General features: G+C 39.0%; 1 protein-coding gene across 3 annotated transcripts; it reads right to left on the bottom strand.

Moving 5' to 3' along the window:
* Nucleotides 1-24: 24 nt before the first annotated feature.
* glsa (glutaminase a) lies at nt 25-15,558 on the bottom strand. Of its 3 annotated transcripts, none has more exons than XM_029134215.3 (18): nt 14,870-15,558; nt 10,541-10,631; nt 10,295-10,413; nt 8,719-8,848; nt 8,271-8,350; nt 7,725-7,888; nt 6,698-6,756; nt 4,480-4,512; nt 4,307-4,365; nt 4,137-4,203; nt 3,911-3,961; nt 3,500-3,676; nt 3,283-3,414; nt 3,070-3,162; nt 2,529-2,590; nt 2,323-2,399; nt 2,177-2,240; nt 25-1,962 (listed from the first exon to the last, which is right to left on the bottom strand). In XM_029134215.3, exons 1-18 carry the CDS (start codon nt 15,121-15,123, stop codon nt 1,806-1,808), a joined length of 1,869 nt encoding a protein of 622 aa, XP_028990048.1. In that variant the 5' UTR covers nt 15,124-15,558; the 3' UTR covers nt 25-1,805. The 3 variants fall into 3 exon arrangements, with proteins under 3 accessions (XP_028990048.1, XP_028990039.1, XP_028990058.1); XM_029134206.3 differs by having other exon boundaries at nt 10,541-10,637; nt 14,870-15,553; XM_029134225.3 differs by lacking the exons at nt 7,725-7,888; nt 8,271-8,350; nt 8,719-8,848; ... (1 more) ...; nt 10,541-10,631; nt 14,870-15,558 and adding an exon at nt 5,570-5,619 and having other exon boundaries at nt 6,698-6,740.
* Between the last annotated feature and the right edge of the window lie 3,043 nt (nt 15,559-18,601).

Consider the following 18,601-nt stretch of genomic DNA (forward strand, 5'->3'; position numbering starts at 1 on the left):
CAATGAGGCACTAAACAGGCTGGGTACTAGTAAAAAACTGTTTTTCTAACTTTTATTACAGTTTGATCTGTGAATACATTTCAAGACTGGCTGCATTGTCACAGAAAGTGTGTGTGTGCATACACACACATACATACACATGAAGAGAAAGGACACCAAACACATTCAGAACACTCCAAGTCACAGCTGCACAAACAAAAATCACAAATCCACAGATGACGGATTGGAGCTGCAGGTTTGCGACGTGCTCATTAAAGGAAGTCAAATCTATATTTTGCTGTTTATATGTTACTATTGCTAATTGTGCATTAAATATTGCAGGTTGTTGTATATGTTTGTGCTCATTTAGATCACTTAACAAATGTAAGGAATGAGTAGACCCCAACCAGAGGACCTACATGTTTGGATCGTAGACGTGCAGACATGTTGATTGCCTGGTTCATCTTGTCCCTACAGAAAAAGGCTAAGTTTCACACACTACAAACACACAGAAACTAAACACCTGTACAACATTTCAAGTATGACAGATCATTTTGTACATTACAGATACAACAAACAATGCATTTGCATATAAAGCTCATCCAGTTATTAAGGTTTCTGACCAAACCTTCCTGAGTCCTCGACAGGAACAAGCGTCTACATACAAACCATATTATTCCTGTGATACATTACAGAGTCAACACATTCTCTCTACAAAAACCATCATGTTCAAGTCAGAAAAACTCCACTACATTAAACGGCAGTAACTTGATATTCTTTCAGTATTTAGGTCAATCTTTCTGAAAGTGGAGGATCCTGCTACTGCTGGCAGTGTTGTGTCTGATATGTAGGAGACGAGTAGCAACCTTTGGCCAGCGTTCTTACATCATTCACATCATTATGTTACAGATTAATTAAACAGTAAAAGCAACAGCAGCAGGAAGAAAAAATTACATCGAGCTTTAGGGGAAAAACAGCTGATAAATAAACAGAAGCGTTGTTACTGTATCTTCATATGTACTGTTAAAGTTGAACATTTAACTGTTTTAAGATGACAAAATTAAAATAAAGATGTAAATGTCAGACATAAAACTGAAATACTGATGTGTGGTATCAGTGAAAGCTATGTAACAACTTATCAGAGCTAAATACACCAGATGGGAAGTGCTTTGTTTTAGTGGGAGCTCATGGACTAAACAACTAGTTATACACTTGCACTTATTTACACTGCTTATTTTGCTCTCAAGAATATACAAACACTACAACAATGTACAGTTCATCTTCAATAGATAAATAAATATCACGCACACACATACAAAAGTATTTTGGGGAAGATACATTCCACCATGTAGTGACCATGAAGGTTTTTAATCAGGGCACGAAAAAGTGTAAAACCTACTGCTTCCTGTTTTGGCTTTTCAGACTAAAACAACCCTTTGTGAGTAATCCATGACCAAACCACAGCTGAATTTACCCAGAATTCAATTGGTGGCTGGCTGCTCTCTACAAAACAGGGTTTAAAAGTAAGAAAGAGGAATCAAAATAAATATGTCCACACGAAGAGTAGTTTAAGTAATATAGTACAAAACCCAACAACAGCTAGAATACCAACATGACGAGGAGGTTTTACACTGTAGGGTTGGTGGTTGTTCTGTTTAACAAGACACAAGAGATGTCCTATCCTACTGTAAGTTTGTTTCTAACAGGATTATGCAGCTTTTTTCTATGTTGTTGAGTTTCAGTTTTCCTTTCTAACTTTGACTATTTTTCCTCTCGGAATAACATCGTTGACTTTCCTGACCCTTGTTGTTCTTGTGTTGATTCCATCAGAGCATACCATCCAGGTTCTTCTCTGCATTCTGCTTGTTGGCCTCGCTGTTCTGAGCCTCCTGAGGGCTGTACTGGCTGTGGTAGTCACGGAGTATGGTCACCACGTCGTGGTGGCCAAAGTGAACGGCCTCATCCATTGGTGTGTTCCCCCACCTGCAGAACACGGGAACACAGATGACCTTTATCCCTCTACACAGCATGTGACCCATTAATCATAAGAACTCAGAACCAAATTACAGTAAAAGACAAATAAATGAACATTCCCCTTAATACATTTCTTTTACTGGGATAGTGTATTAAATCATGAAAGCTAAGTAAAAATACTGTATTATACAGTAGGTGAAGAGAGGTTTTGTTTGGGCATTACCTGTCTTTGGGAACTGGGTTCACTTTACAGGCCTCCAGCAGAAAGCGGACCACTTCAGCGTGTCCTGAAACCCACACGGACCCCATCAGTTCCATTAACACAGGCGCATACTGGTTAAACTAACTCATCAGTGCACAGAGATTCACCTTCAGCAGCTGCAACGTGTAGTGCTGTCCTGGAGTCGTAGTCCCTCTGTTCCATGTCCATGGAGGACAATGCAAACCTGGACAAACCCAAGAAAGTAATGGACTCAGATATTACAAAAGGTGCTTAAAAAGGTCAAACTAGCATGGACACCGTATAAGGCTGCAATTTGCTGTGAAATTTGAATCCTTGTAATTAGTCTGTGTACCTCCTGAGCGCTGACACGTCTCCAGTGTACGCTGCAAACAGCAAGTTGATCACAGACTTCACCTGAAACACAAGCAAAGGCAGGTTTTTTCAAAGCTTTGATCACAAAACAGGATGCAAAGAGGCATAAAAAAGGTCCTCTGATTGACAGTACGAAACCTCATTATTGTTGGTGGCTGTGAGCTACTGTGACTGGAAGCTGATTACACAACCTCAGAGACATCAAACACTGAACAGTGTTACCTGTGTTTAGTCATATTTGATGTGCAGGTAAACCTGCAGCCAACTAGCCTGTCACTGTTTCATCTACAGTATACAAAGGACAACAACAGTTTTGTTCCGGGATTTTTAACCTCTGTGCACAAATGACATTATAATATTTCTACAAATGGTCATACAGACAGATGTCTGAAAAAGATTCAGCTCCCTCTTTCTGTTTTGTGACAAATCCAGAAAACGTTAACATGTTGTTGTTTGATCAACTGAAAGAGGGAAAAGAAGAATAATGATGATGAAGAAAAGAAGATGTTTCTGGGACTCACCCTTTGGTCTCCACCTTCCCTGCGAGGATCATGTTTCTTAGCAAAGTGTCTCAGATTATCATAGTTGTGAAAGTTAAAGAGAGAAACCAAGTCCTGAATAGAGAAAAGACGTTCAGTTTAGATGTTTAGCTTTGACTTATCACACAGTGAAGTAACATTTTTGTGTGTAATTTTAAGTAATTAAATAACGAGTAGGAATAAAGCTGCAGTTACCGTGCAGAACTGGATGCCTCTGACACTGTTGCCCAACTTGTCGAGAGGAGGAGACCAACACATGATGCCCATCACGTTTGGAACAACCAGCAGAATCCCACCAGCAACACCAGATTTAGCTGGAAGACCCACCTGAAGCACACGAACAATTATGATGTGTTGATCAAACCAACACTTACTGTATGTGCGGAAATGTCAGAATGAAGAAGGCACTGACGTGGAACGCGAACTGCCCAGAGAAGTCGTACATGCCACAGGAATGCATGAGACTCAGGGTGTTTCGCACAGCCTCAGGGCTCAGCACACGCTCTCCTGTGATTGGACAGAAGCCACCGTTGGCCAGAGTCGCTGCCATGACGCTGGCGCTCTCACACGTTACCTCGATGGAGCACAACTGAAACAATGAATAACAGTACATTTATTATAAGAGTGAACCATGGATGAATGACAAACAAAAGAGAGAGATATTTCATGATTTAATCGGAAAGTGTTTAACAGTAGCTGATCACAATGAAAACACTTGAAATTAAAGCGGATGTTGTGACAACACTTCACGTGGAACAATCATTTTTGGCGACACCTAAATGAAGGTAATTTAGCCATAGAGTCCCAAATATTGACACGTTACCTGGAAATAAAAGTCGAGGATGGCGGTCATATCTGTTCCCTCAGGAAAACACTGAAAGGACAAAATCACATATCTTCTGTACTGCTTCTCTTACAGTATCTTAGTTTATAATTTAAATTAGTTTGTTTCAGTTACTGTGAATTTATACAAAAGTATAATGGCGTCTGGCTCAGTCAGTCACAATGTCTCTCCTCAGACTTTGGCTGCAGAAGATCTTTGACCTTACCTTCTTTTCCTTTAGGTAGTAGCCAATGGCAAAGTTTCTGTCACCAGACTCACGTTCTGATTGGAAACTGGACATGTCAGAACAAAATGCCAGGTTATGTAAAGCTGTAAGGACATTGTCTCTAACCGGAGTCTGGTGCTGCATATTTTATCTCTGCAACATTTACTCACGTGGCATTGCTGAAGCCCACGTACTCGTTTCCCGCCAGTTTGTTCATGAAGTTCATCACCTGCACGGCAGGTAAGAAAGAAAGAGAAGAGCCAGTTAATACTGAGATCAGTATGAATATGTATGTTGACATTAGTCAGTCTTTGGACAATCAGACAATAATAGTCATACTCACATAATCAAATTTTTCGGCATTGCTTGCGCCTTGCTAAAACACAAACAAAAGAACAGCGATAGTCAAAAAATATTTTAACACATCCAACTATCATTAGTGCTAACAGCTACCCATGATGACATTATAGTAGCACCAATATAGTTAATGTCTAAACTATTAATTTCACATTAAATTTCAGTGTTATCCAACTGGTCAAACCAGTCATGACTTCAGATGAATTAAGATTACAGGTGGAAAACCGGCTGGAGATGGAGGAGGTGAAACAAAAGATGTTTACTCAGGGTTTCTGCCACCTTAAAAAACAAACTGCAGGAAAAATTATGAAAGAAAAACCATGGTTTTTCAGACAAATATCTGAACTACATGTAGAATTGTGAACTGCAGCAGTGCTGTGTATGTTACATGAGTCTGATTGTGTAATTGCATGGTTTTTATTGAACAAAGCTGTGTTAGTTAGTTGATTAGGCTTAAATGAATTCACACTGTGAACAATTTTTATCAGTAATCAAAAACACAATATGTGAAGATTTCATATTTAGCTCTGTGAAAATGTTTTATATACTTAAAAATTGGTTTAACACAATATCACTTATATTTAGAAAGCCAAACAAAACTACAGCTACAACAGCTACTAATAGTACACAGACTTAGTGGACATGTTAGTAGCAATGTGGATACACATTTTTAACAACTACCCAATCTATAAACCAAATACATTTGTTATTTTAACTAGACAAGTGAAAGTCTTGAATGTTATTAGATACCAAAGTGAAATGATTTATCTACTCTCTCTTACATTTAGGTAGATTATTCAAATAAACATAGAAATAAAAGCAACAAAGAAAAAACTATTAAAAGACAAATGAACCAAAATATGTCTCTACAGAAAAATGGAATGACATAAATCCAGTGTTTGACTTGAGTAAATGCTGCACTGTTTATAACCCAGATGTATAAACAGTGTGAAGCTACATGTAGAAGGATGCAGGTGAAAAGTCTAAAAGCAAAACTGGAACATGTAAACGTTCATCAGCAGTCATGTGAAGGTTAAGAGCTTGTCACAAAAAAATATTTTAAAAGGAAAAATTACCAATGTCATTGACCTGTTGAAGTGGTCATAATTTCCCAAAGATCCTAATGCTGTAAAATATAACACATAAAACCACACAAGCCTTCAAAATGTAGACTGCACATGACAAATGACTATATTCAGAGGAGGAAAAAGGGACAAGGGTCACATGCAAGGAGTCTCTGTAGTCAGGTGTTTTTGTGTTATATCAATGGAGACGACACATGCTGCAGTCACAGAGACCGCAACCTTGAGTTGTTGGGATTCATAGGACAGGTTGACACCTGCCTTCACACATGCACGTATCTGAATTGTCATATCTACACCCTATTAATAATACATATTATTTTTTTAACAATTATTGTAAACACATACTCCACTCCATAACTCAACAAGGCAATTAAGCCCAGTCCTCTATTTTGCAAACAAGGACATTCAACCTGAACTTGAACTGTATTTTGCAGAAATACTGCACAAATAGGCACCACTAAGCAAGTAAGAAGTACGCTTTTTGGACACAGGACTATTCTATATATACACAGGACAAAGAAGCTCCTGATATAATGAGATGGATAGTGTATAGTAATTAAAAGCTGTTCAGTCACCTCTGGGTTCCCCTCATGGACTCCTGCTGATCTTTAAACAATGTCTCAGGTTAAGTGTTTGATCTTTTTATAACTGAAATGTTGAATCAGGTCATGATTCGTGTTTCGAACAGAAAGAATGAAACCAGCTCCCTGGTGTGTCTGAAGGTCAGAGGAGGATATGTAACGAAACATTCAGGTAAAAGAGCAGTTTGACTGATTGAAGATGCTGAGTGGACGGGGCCACGCTGGTCTATTTCCATCTCCACTCTCTATGAAATCTATAAACCATGTGTATGTCTGTGCAGAATTTATGAGTGACACTGCTTTCAACCAAATCCCCTTTTAGTGTGATTATGCGTAACCTTAATCCTCATATACAGCAATCTGTTAGAAACATGTTGAGAAACCTCTAAAAGAAATTATGCAGTTATAAAATACCATAAACTCTTTCAGTCCTCAAAGTGTTCCTACAGTATCAAAACAGCAAAACCCTTTACTTACTTTAACAATTACAAAATAAGGTACTCACTAATTAATGAAGGGGTGTGCAAATGATGCTTACCTTTATGAGGGAGGTACAGACAATAGCTCCAGCATTAACCATGGGATTGTGTGGTTTATCTGCAAGAAAGTAAAACAACAGTAACATATTTTATAGAAACCTAGCAAAGAAATAGGATGAACACACACACGCAGGCACGCACACATGCGCACACACGCGCGCACACACACACCATCCGATTTAGGTTAATCTTCTTATACAACTGCCCAAAACATTAAAAAAAGCTTGAAAATTCCAGTTACTGTACCAGCACATTCTCTGATCAGCTACGTAACAACACGGATGAAATGTGATGTATGCATGTGACATCTCATCTGCTGGCTGCCCAGCAACAAATCAAGCTTCAATTATAAAGAATAGAAAACTAATAGCATGTGTCATGACCATGGGCAAAATGATTATTTACATTTACATTTGTAATATAACACTTACTTATCGTTTAAACAATACAGCAGATATTAAGAATAAAGCTGAGCAGGGCTGAGCAAGACAACACAACTAAATAAGAAATGTTTCATCATCTGCATATTAGAAACCTTCAAAAATCAACAGCATGCCTCCATAAAGCAGACAGAGAGAGTGAGATTAGTCCACTTCACGCGTGGGCCAGACAACCACTATCGAAATCTGATATTGAAATCTGGCCCTCACTGAGGAAACATTTCAATGTTTACATTAAAGAAGAAAAGGTTTTTCTAATTATAGAAGAATTACGGGGTTTAGACATATATCATTAAAGATTATTATATGGATAATTTTTGTAATATTAATAATGAACAACTGACAATTCTGTGAAGAATTCTTTGTCAGGACAGTAACTTTCTAAGACACAGTCTCATTGTCTCAGTTGTTTGCGTTTTTCTAAGTTATTATGTTTTCTTCTACCTCTGTGCTGCAAACCTATTACCTATTTATGCTAGTTCCATGGTAACAAGACTGTGAGCTGGATCCTCTTACAGTGTATGTGAGCCGACCAATGTGGAGCCAGTGAGTTTGAATGATGAAGTAGAATGATTTGTTTCCTCACCATCTTCATTCAGGAACAGCTTATTAAACCGCAGACCACTGGGCTCTTTGCCGATGAATCGGTGTACATACTCAGTGCCGTGGTCGTGAACAGCAATGGCATATTTTAATGGCTTGACGCAAGACTGCAAACAAAAAGGAACCTTGGTGTCACCAACAGTGTGCCTAAAAAAAAAAAGAATAGATTTTTGTTACACTCAGCTCAATGTCGAAGAGTATGTCCCATTTACTGTAGTTACAGAAATAGTACAATTAGAAGCTTTTTTAAGCAGTTGTATTAATGTGTTCTGGAAGGTCCAAAATGTTGCTTTGAAATGTTTTTGTTGTAACTTGGCAGTGTATAAATGAACTGAATTGGCATTGGGTGATGTCTTCATCTCTAACATCCCTGCTTTGTAGAAGCAGTTTTGTCACATGCTTGACCCAAACATTGTATTATTGTGCACATCTGTACTCCCTCCAAAACATCAGCACCTACTTTTAAATACAATGTATAACAGATTTGATGAATAACGTAAGAAGCAGAAAGTAAAGATTTAAATCGTACCTCTGACCATCCACAGTGCACAGGGCAACAGCCCACAGGTCTGGGCTGAAGCGGGCCAGCTGGGGAATGTAGTCTGCCACCTGCAACATTACACAACAGTTAAACAACTGTCACAGCTGTTTTTAAGTCAAATAATATGGACATTAATTATCAGGGTAACACATGTAGGTTATAATACTGTGTCTATCTGGTTTATACTAAAAAATGCTCCCTTTAGTCTATGAGGATAAAAAAACTATATTGCCCTACTGTATAGTAAACAGCCAATATTCCCCACTTGTCTAAAGGTACAGTGATTTAAATAACCTCTAGGACCCAGGTTAATTTATTCAGCCTAGAAAGTCCAGCAGTTTCTCTACATGTTTCCCAGAGTAATAAAACAGCAAAACTGTTTCAAACGTTAACGTTTTCTCTGTAGAGTTAAAGGTCAGAAGCAGCTGTCACTCACCTGTCCTCCTGACAGGTTTTTGGCATTTTCATAGAGCTCATCAATGTGAGCAGAGAAAGGCTGAAAGTCCGGAATGACAAACTTCTTTCTGAAGGCTTGGGTCAGAAGAACAATGTTGCTTTGTACACACCTATGAAATAACAAGAATTTCACTTAGAAGATATCACAAAGAGGAACAAAAATGTATTGTCATTCAGCCAATGGGTAAAAGAGGCATGTTTCTAGCTGCAGGCTCTCAGACAAAGAGAAATACATTAAACATATGGATATAAATTATTAAATGTTGCATGTTTAATTTAGATCTAACATTTCCAGTCAAGGACAGGACAGCTGCTCTTATGTGACTATTAAATGTGCACAATCTATGCATTTTTGTTAAGTAAAGCATGTTTTCGAAAGAAAAAAAGAAATCAGAGTTAGTGTCTTCTAACTGTCATCCAGAGCCTCACAGCTTCAACCACCAGCATACAGCCTAAGGTTACATTACAGTATCATACAATTATTATATCAAACATATTCTATTATATAGCTTCTGATGCAACAGTGGTACAGTAAACGCCTACATGTACGGTGTTAAATAACAGGCAGGTCAGGAAAAGATACAGAATCGTTTAATGATATGACAGTGAAAGTCTCGCTCAAATTGTTTTCTTTTATACTAAAGGCAAAGTACACATTGTTAGCACTGCACTATAGACACCGTTAATAACAAAGCAGAGCAATCACATACACTAAAATCAGGTTCCCTATAACTACTGAATCAGAGGCTGGAATTAAATTGTAACCTTCAGCATCTTCCACATTTAGCCCACAGAAGATATCATCACTTATTTCTACTGCTTCCTGATTATTTCGATTCACGGTTATATTATTATCACATTTCATTAATACCGTCTTACAGAAGTTGTGTTCAAACCATGCAGTAACGTCAGTAAAGCAATAATAATAATCAATTTACTGTGCCCTAAAGAGTTTTTTATGTGCACATGTCACAGTGGAACTAATAGTTGCATGCAATATATACAGTATATACAGTATATGTAAGCTGATGGCCACCTACAGGTCATTATGATGTAACACAAAGATGTGTGGTGCCAGTGGTCAATAAATTTGACAAAAGCAGGACAATATAAGTGCTACTGCTGTATATGTTATTGTTTAAGGGAGAGTTGCAGGAAAAAGCAGCTATATGCCTTCAATACAGAAGAGCTATCTCACCAACATATTCACTGTCAGTATAAGAAATAATTCAATTTGATTTATTGTTCAGTTTGACTTACTAGTTTGCACCAGCAACACAAAAAAGACAGCATAATACTGAATTGTTGTAAAATTTGCTAAACATTTCAGAGCTCAGTAAGTTTGCTGCATGTACTGTAGGTTCACAGACTCACACGAGTCATGGACCTGATGTTTTTGAGAGAGAGAAAGTTGTATTACAGTAAATATATAATGCTAATTTACAAACACCAATCGCTTTTAATTGCCTTTGTCGGTGAATAAGATCCTTATTGAAAAAACAAAATGGCTAAATTTGAAAATGTAAAAACTTTTTTTGTAAATGTTGCAAACCTACTTTTTGAAGAGATGTCGGTCCAGTGCTCCATCAGAAGTTGTCTTCAAGGTCACTTTCAGCATCTCCATACATTCTTTTAGCCGTGGGTCACCTGTGCGAAGCCCGGTGGCTTTAAGAGCCTGTACACAGAGGAGTGAGCACTTCATGATTAACAAAAATCTACAAGAGTTTAACAATAGGAGTTCAGCTTGCAGAAGTTAAGAACAAAGTCACATTAGTCAGTAAATGCATAAATAAATTACTCACTGTGGTGAATTTGTGTGCAGGAATTCTCTCCTGGCCTTCTGCAATTGTGTAGAAGAGAAGGTCCTCCAGACTGGGCAGGATGCCTGCCTTCCTTCTCCTACAGGAAAGCAAAGTAAAAACATACAAATGGCAGAATGAGAAAGAACCTCCACGGTTGGGCCTCCTGAGGTGGTACGGCAGAAACATAAAGGGGAGCTGGGACACAGGGAGGAGAAAAGGCTTTCTGACTGCAAGGAGAAGCAGTGAGTATCCAATGTAATACTGTACATGAAAACATTACCTTACACTGGCCTTATTTCAGTATGATAACCTGTCTGAAGGCCACTGTAATGTAAAATGTTAAGTGTGCTGCTAGAATACCAGCCAGGAACATACTCTAACTAAACCAATTACTATGTGGTTGTGTGTAATGCAATCTCAAACCCTTTGAACCCAGCCATGAACTGAATTTAGTGATGTTTGCTATTTACTTATGCTGTTTCGATTTCAGGAGAAGGACACGAGCAGCACAGAGACTACAGACAATGTACAGTACATCAGTCTGTGCAGACTCAGTAAGACAATGATGCACTTTAGCCTGGACGGTGTCCTGGTTCACCGTGTGTGTGTACGACTGCAGTGTCGATGCTATTAAGCAGCATTAAAGTGCAGTCTGTGAATTGTGATGGCTGAGCTTCAGCTGTTGCAGCTGCGAAGAGGAGGTTTGCCAAAGCCTCAGGTGCACTGACGTGCCGTAGTTCAAAGGCTGAGACCAACACGCTCTGCCCGAGTGATGGTAAACTCTCTGCTAAATGAACCAGCTGAGCTCAGTCAAACATCAACGCAGCTGACAATCAGGTTTCAACCTTCTGGTTTTTTTGAACATCTCTAATCTCTAACATGTCTAATCAAGTGTACAGTATTATCTAATACTATGACATGGCTGGTATTCTTGCCCGTCTCTAGAAGGAAAGTTAGTAGCATGTCAGGAGGCACATGGGACCACCAGCCCACAGCAAGATCTCTGATATTAAAATTGATCTTGAAATAAATCATTTGTGCAAAGATTTGGGTGCCAGGCCCCGACCCACAATGCCCTGCAATGCATCATGGCTCAGTTTCCTGGGTGTTAGCAGAGGATGGCTGAAGGTAAAGCTTTAGTCAGCAGGTGTAGCTCCACTCAGCAGTCGCCTACAAAAAAAGCTGACTTTGGACCCTTAGAGGACACAGGAGCAAAAATGTAACAGTTTGCAATTTTAGACTCAGTCTTAACAGCATTTCCTCCAGATTTATGTTGCAGCTGTGGGCTATGAGATTGTTCTGATTATTACCTCTGCCACAGAATATAGACAAACAAGTAGAAGCACATAATGGCTAATTTTTAGTAAACAGTCCTGGGATTAAAGCTCTGTCCTGCTGTCACTGAATGTCATTTGTATATATGTTCTCATATATAGCTTTGTCTCAAGGTTTTGCAGCTTAAAACCCTGTGCAATTCTAATGATCGTGTTGTTGCATCCTTTTAGAATCTGATGTCTCATTCACTGTTTGTTTGGTGTTCATCTTTGACCTCATTATTAGGACAAGTGATTCCTGCTAGTGAGGAAAGAATACACATCAGAAACAAGGAGATGGAGGAGAGGATGGAGGTGGGGTAGAACGAATAGTCACTGGGAAGAAGCGAGGTTATTGAAAAGGTAAAAGCAGTTGTGGGCTTTCCACAAGAAACCTCTACTACTAGAGAAAGTGACACTAAAACTAAAATAAAAATAGAAACATACTTACAAATGCAAAGCAAGCAGATCAACAACGGGAGAGAATGTGCAGAGGGAATAATACTGAATTAGTGACAATAGGATTCATACACTGCAACACACCATAAAAATACAAGCTAAACAACACATCTTTACCTTAAAGTTAACATGAAACCACACGTTTTAACATGATATATGTCTGCTATTTATGTTGTTTATGTTGCTAGCCTGTGAATTTAATGCAACAAACAGGAATCCCCAAGTTTAGTGTGTGTGTGTGTGTGCGTTATCTGTTGTATCTGCAGCCTTTATCTGACCGGATCAGCGGTGCTGGATTCAACGCCTCACGGATGATGTGACAATGTGGTTTAGGGTGGAGTCAGGCATTAGACTGGGAGAGCTGAGAGGCTGTGCTGCATAAATCAATCAATCTATGCGAGTGACTCATCTGCTCCTGGAGGCCCTGACAACTACTGGGCCACGCGCCAGCACACAGGCTTCTGGTGCAAAAAACGTGGAAAAGTTATGTAGGTGGGATAAACTCCTCTGGATTACAGACACATTTAACCCTTGATTAACCAGAGCACTGCCTCAGGTCCCACAACCAGACTGGAGTTGAGGATGAAAGCTATATATCTGGGCTCCTGGGACCTTAAACACATGCTGTGCTGGTCTGATATATTGACTTTGGCCGTGATTAAACTTAGTCTATACAGGTATGTGGAAACACAGCCTGGCCAGGGGTGTCTCACATATATGGTATATATATATATATATTATATATATATATATATATATATATATATATATATATATATATATATATATATATATATATATATATATATATATATATATATATTATATATATATATATATATATATATATTTAATTTTGATGGCTGTGGCCACAAACAGTGCAGAAAGATATGAACTGTACCAGAAACAGATTAATGCCTGAATGTTTATCTGTGTATTACCTTTTAGTGACAATAGAAAGTAGTAAATTATCCTTCATTACTAGTCAGCCTAATGCTGTAATAATAATAATGTTGTAAAATTTCCTAAACATCTTATAATAAAAATTGATTTTGAAAACACTGTAGACTTAATCTTTAGTCAGATGCTGCTGTAGCGGGCCACAGCAGCATGTGGACCCTGTCAGTACTCCAGTGTCTGTAGAAGGAAAGAGGGCGCTTTGCATCACAGTTCAGGCAAATTTACAGTACATACATGCACACTAATGAGACGGGAAGCTACAAGAAGACATATGCGACCACAGATGAATCAATATTTATGATAACATTCCTCATTTCTAAAACCTTTTAGCACATTGCTGAATATTTAGGTCTAAAACCAAAGTCATGTTCTTCAAGTAGCACTAGTGAGTCTTGTACTGTATAGCACACAGTCAATCTGCTCAGTGGGCCCAGGGTTTAATGGTGAGAAACCTTTGAGAGTGTGTTTCTACTGTACATCTTGTTGTTCTCGACGACATACAGTCGAATACAGACAAACAAACAAAACAAAAACAACTACAGTACAGTCAGAGCAGAGCTTTTAAAGATGGTACATGTCTTTCTACTGTAGATAATGATGGACATCACCCACGTTGTCAGACATTCAACACGATGCCACTCTGCCCTGGAATCCAGTATAGACAGCAAAGATTAAGCTTTTTTACACAGTAAGTCACTAATATCAAATGTGTGCTGACAAAAACAAACTGACCTTCTGTAATTAGAGGGGGATTTTTGGTCAGTAAATCTTTTAACCTCCAGCCTGTCACTAAGATTCTGCTCGCTTCTCATTTGGTGGTTCTGTATAAATTCCTATGAGGTCCTGAACCTATTTTTTGTAAAATGCCTTAAGATGACTTTTGTTGTGAATTGTCAATATACTGTAGGTTAAACTAAGTTGAATTCAAATAAAAACTAAACTTCTCTGTAATTCTTTGCCTTTATCCTTCAACACTGGCACCAAAACACATAGTAACAAACTTACTGTATCTTTTCATTCATACTGTAATAAAGTAAACTCTAAAGCCTAGGTCAACACAGGTGAGTGGGCACCGGTAGCAGTGATGGCTGCGTACAGTAGCTGCAGGAGCACCATCAGCGGGCATCAAACGGCATCTAAACGTTAACGGTCATTCCACCGGCGTCACGGGTCGCTCACGCTTCTCCTCCTCCTGATGACAAGGCCGGTGAACGCAGCCGCAGCCGCAGCCTGCCATTCGCTGGCTGCTTTGTCCATCTTTCCAACTCAGCTAGCTACTTAACAGTTAGCTTAGCCCCGTGCGATGTTCCATTTAGTGTAAATAAATTAAGCCTCGGCTAAATGGAACGGAGACGTACAATAAACATGGAGGAATGAATAGTTATTGTCATGGCCCACGGTTATTAATAGGGGATGACGTTCACGTCGAGTTTTATTGTGTGTATACATTAAACACACATATACTTTGGTTTCAGGAGAGGACACTTTGAGGCTGCGTCTCAGGTGTAACCAGTCCGTTTTCCACAGACGTGTCTGCGTCTCACCGTGGGGCTTCGGGCCAACGGGACCCCCAGCACGGAGGGCGAACCCTACTCACTTCTCTGACGGAGCGTCCTTCGCGGGCTCGCCGTGGCCGTCACCCTGGCTGCAGAAGCGTCGCATGCCGCTCCTCCTGGGGAGGTGCTGCGGCGCTTTCCATCCGGAAAACAGCCGTCCTCTGCCCGGTGACCTTCCATCCTCTCCGACCGCGGTGGAGCGGGCTTTCGCGACGCCAAGCCTGCCTGCGAGCGGATGCTTCAGCTGGCCGTGGAGGAGCTCCTTGAGCGCTACCGTTGATCGAAAATGTAACATTTCAATGTCGTCGAGAGGACGGACGGTGGAGCTGCTGCGAAATGAAGCGAGTAAATGTGGTGTGAAGAACTGACAGGAGCGTTAGCTATCTGACTGGAGTAACGGTTTTCCCCGGTGATGCGCTGAACAGCAGAACATTCTCCTCAGTGGGACACAACCTACCTTTCATCCCACGGAGACTCTGATTGGACTATGATAATCTGGCTACATCTGATTAGCCGGGAAGGTTGTCAATCACTGAAACGGTTTTGCCTACTGTTTTGACTGGGTTCTTAATTTAAACGATTAGCACATTATCTAGCTTTTACTAACATTAATGATATTAATATATAAAACGGCCATACAATCTAAAAAAGAAAAACTGAAGCAAAGCAACCAGGCACCACAACTGAACCAATGCAACATACAACAACACACATCATCATCATTGGATGATACAGCAAACAGCAAATTATCGTGACGTAATGAGTTAAATATTCTAATAAACTGAACTAGAGTTTACAACAGTTTAGGAGAGATTGTTTGTGAAACATACAAAAAGAACTTTACATATTGAAAATGATTAAATAACCAAAGTATTCTGTATAAATTAAGTTTGGTTTTTAGGCTAATGACTTCTCCTGAGCAAAAGTATGATAATCTGTTAGCTCCACATGACCTGTGTGTTCTTATTGCTTTTCCATCTAATATGTGTGCTCACCACTGAATCACACAAATTTGCAAATCCACAGAAGCCATCTAAAAAAGTTTGAACTCTGGTGCATTGTAAAACTACATTATGGGTGTGACTCTTCACATCAAACACACCTCAGTCATAAATTAGAGGGTTACATTTTGCTTACTTATTTTTTGTTGAATGTGTCAAAAAAATATTAAACTCTCCATGTGCCCTGAGCTGACCTTTGTTGTGTACTGTTGTTACACTAATCAAGTTAAGTAAAAAGTCAAAGTTTAAAGGTAAAGTTAAAGTGAGGTTTTTAAGGTAAACATGTTTAAAATGTTCCAAATGTACTTCAAGCAAGTCCTTCATTAAGAATAAATTTCTCTGATTATCTCCTCTCTTTTTTAGAATTGCAAACAAACAAAACAAACAGATAAACATCCTTCTATTTATGTCTGTTTAGATGGATATTTTTGGAAAAGCCCTTCTCTGATTTTCCAGTCATGCTGGATTTTTTAACAAGCATTTTAAAAAACGAGAATCCACTTTTTATATATTTATAGTTGAGAGTAAGAAATTAGAGGTTTGAAATGAGAATAAAATAGGCACCAAATATTATTTTCACAGTACTTACAGTAAAGCACATAGAGATATCCTGTCTTGGTCTGACACCATGTGAAACAAGTTGGTATTGCAAATATTCAGACTGTTGGTTTGGCAGCACGTAGTCCTGTTCTACAATAGCTACAGCACCACCTTCTGGTGATAAATAATTTAAGCTCTTGAAGACGAGAGGTGTTGTAATTTGGTTTATAGCTAATATATACAAACTTAGCAATATGTATGTACATAATCTGAACACTCCAGTGTAATAAATTAGTATTTTACTCATTATTGTCAGCTAAAGTAATGTCACAATCTTGTTCCATCAGGTCTATTTAGCCTGATCCCAGCAGGCTTTGCTGTATTTTTCTTACTGTACTCAACCTGAGTCAGAAAGCATTTCAGTGTTAGTTTTGACCTCCTTGGCAGCTCTGGTGGGTGGATTTTGACACCCCACAGAAAACAGCGACCTACAAATAAGATTACTCACTGGAAGTTATCTTACAAGTTTATTCAATTTGCTTCCCTGCTACTCCCAACTTTTATCTGACTTTATCTGAATCTCTGTAAACTCCACCCACATACAGCAGCACAGCAGCATTAGGATAAAACAAATATGAATGCCCACTAATGATGCCTTTCTTGGAACATGAAACACTGGTGAACTAGGGAATCTGTTGGAACATCCAGACTCTGCAGCTCTGCATTTCCATGTGATCAGGGTTATACTGTAAGTAACAGGGACTAAATTGTATAAACAGTACAGGTTTCACGAAAAGCGTCATTGTTTAGTTAAATCATTTGAAGTGGGTGAACTTAAAAAATGTAGATTTAAAGTCCTAAATCTTTTAAAAAGTAGTTTTAGCCTGTACAGAGCCCTGACCTCAACCCTATTGAAAAGTTAAACTCATAACTTTATTTACCTTTATTTCATTTTTCAATTTAATGACTAAATCTGCAATTTAGAAAAAATATCCTTTTTTACTCTTCATTACAGTAAATGCAAAGAGCAGAGATAAGTTTGGGTTTGAAATCAACACAATAATCTTCTTATGTTGCCATGATTTTGTGCAGGACTACAGGGTATAATATACATATATTTTGTTATTCATAGATTGTTTTGTGTTTTCTTTACTTTAATTATGCAAAGCAATTTTTAATTTATTTTTATATCACCATGATAACTAAAGTAGATACATTGTAGGGAAAGGGTTCACTTTTGCTTACAAAATACATGGTTTCAAATGAATAGAGCGTGAGCTAAACCCATGATAAAAACTTTATATTCAACCTTTAGGTTCATCTTGAGCAATGTCTCTAGAGATATGAAATAAAATACAATACTCACAACTCATTGGTTTTTCCAACTAATAAAAACTGATAAAGTTTAATTTTGCATAGAAATCCCTGAGGAGCAGCTGCATTTTCACTGCGTGCAGCAGTTAAGGCAGAAAACAAAGGAAGGAAGGGAAACAAACAAACGATCCCTAACGAAGCTGCAGGGAGGAGAGGCGATAATTCACCAACACCCACACCTTCTCAAAAGCAGTCAGCTTCCTGCGCCTTTCAAAATGAGGGTGATGGGTGCGCTCGGCAGATCCCTCCTACGCTGCTTAGCGGCTGGCTTCCACCCACCGCCCGTGGAGCCGCCCACCTCCAGCCCATTGCCATGGTAACATATCATCATCAGTGACTTGCACTGGAGGAGGAGGAGGACAGCAAGGGGAGGGGTGGCTGTTTGAGAGCTGAGCAGGGCTGCCACTGTGAACAGCAACCAGCGTGGGTGTTCATGAGCTGAGCTACTCTCCAGAGAAAATCTATCGACATGCATGTGTGTGTGCGCGTGTGTGTGAGAGAGAATTAGGATGGGGGTGAGAGGGATGGAAGGAGTGGAGAAAAAAGTGAGAGAGAGAGAGGGAGGGAGAGAATGATGGGAGGTATGTGAAAAGGACCTGCGTCAGAGTGAGTCATCAGTCAGTTTCACAATGTGTTGATGTGACGCTGATGCAAATGGCCTGTGCATGGATTCATCTCAGAAAAGTACAAAAAAGAACAAGAAAAGAAAACTAAGCTAATTCTGAAAAAGAAGCTAATTAAAATGGCCTTTCCTTTGAGTCAATGTCATCAATTTTTCCAATGAATATTAAGCTGTTTTTAAATTTTTAACCAGCTCGACCTTGCTTTGCTTAAAATTAAAAATTCACCGTGGAAGCA

This window comes from Betta splendens, chromosome 2 (genome assembly GCF_900634795.4).
Source record: "Betta splendens chromosome 2, fBetSpl5.4, whole genome shotgun sequence".
Classification (NCBI taxonomy): Eukaryota; Metazoa; Chordata; class Actinopteri; order Anabantiformes; family Osphronemidae; genus Betta; species Betta splendens.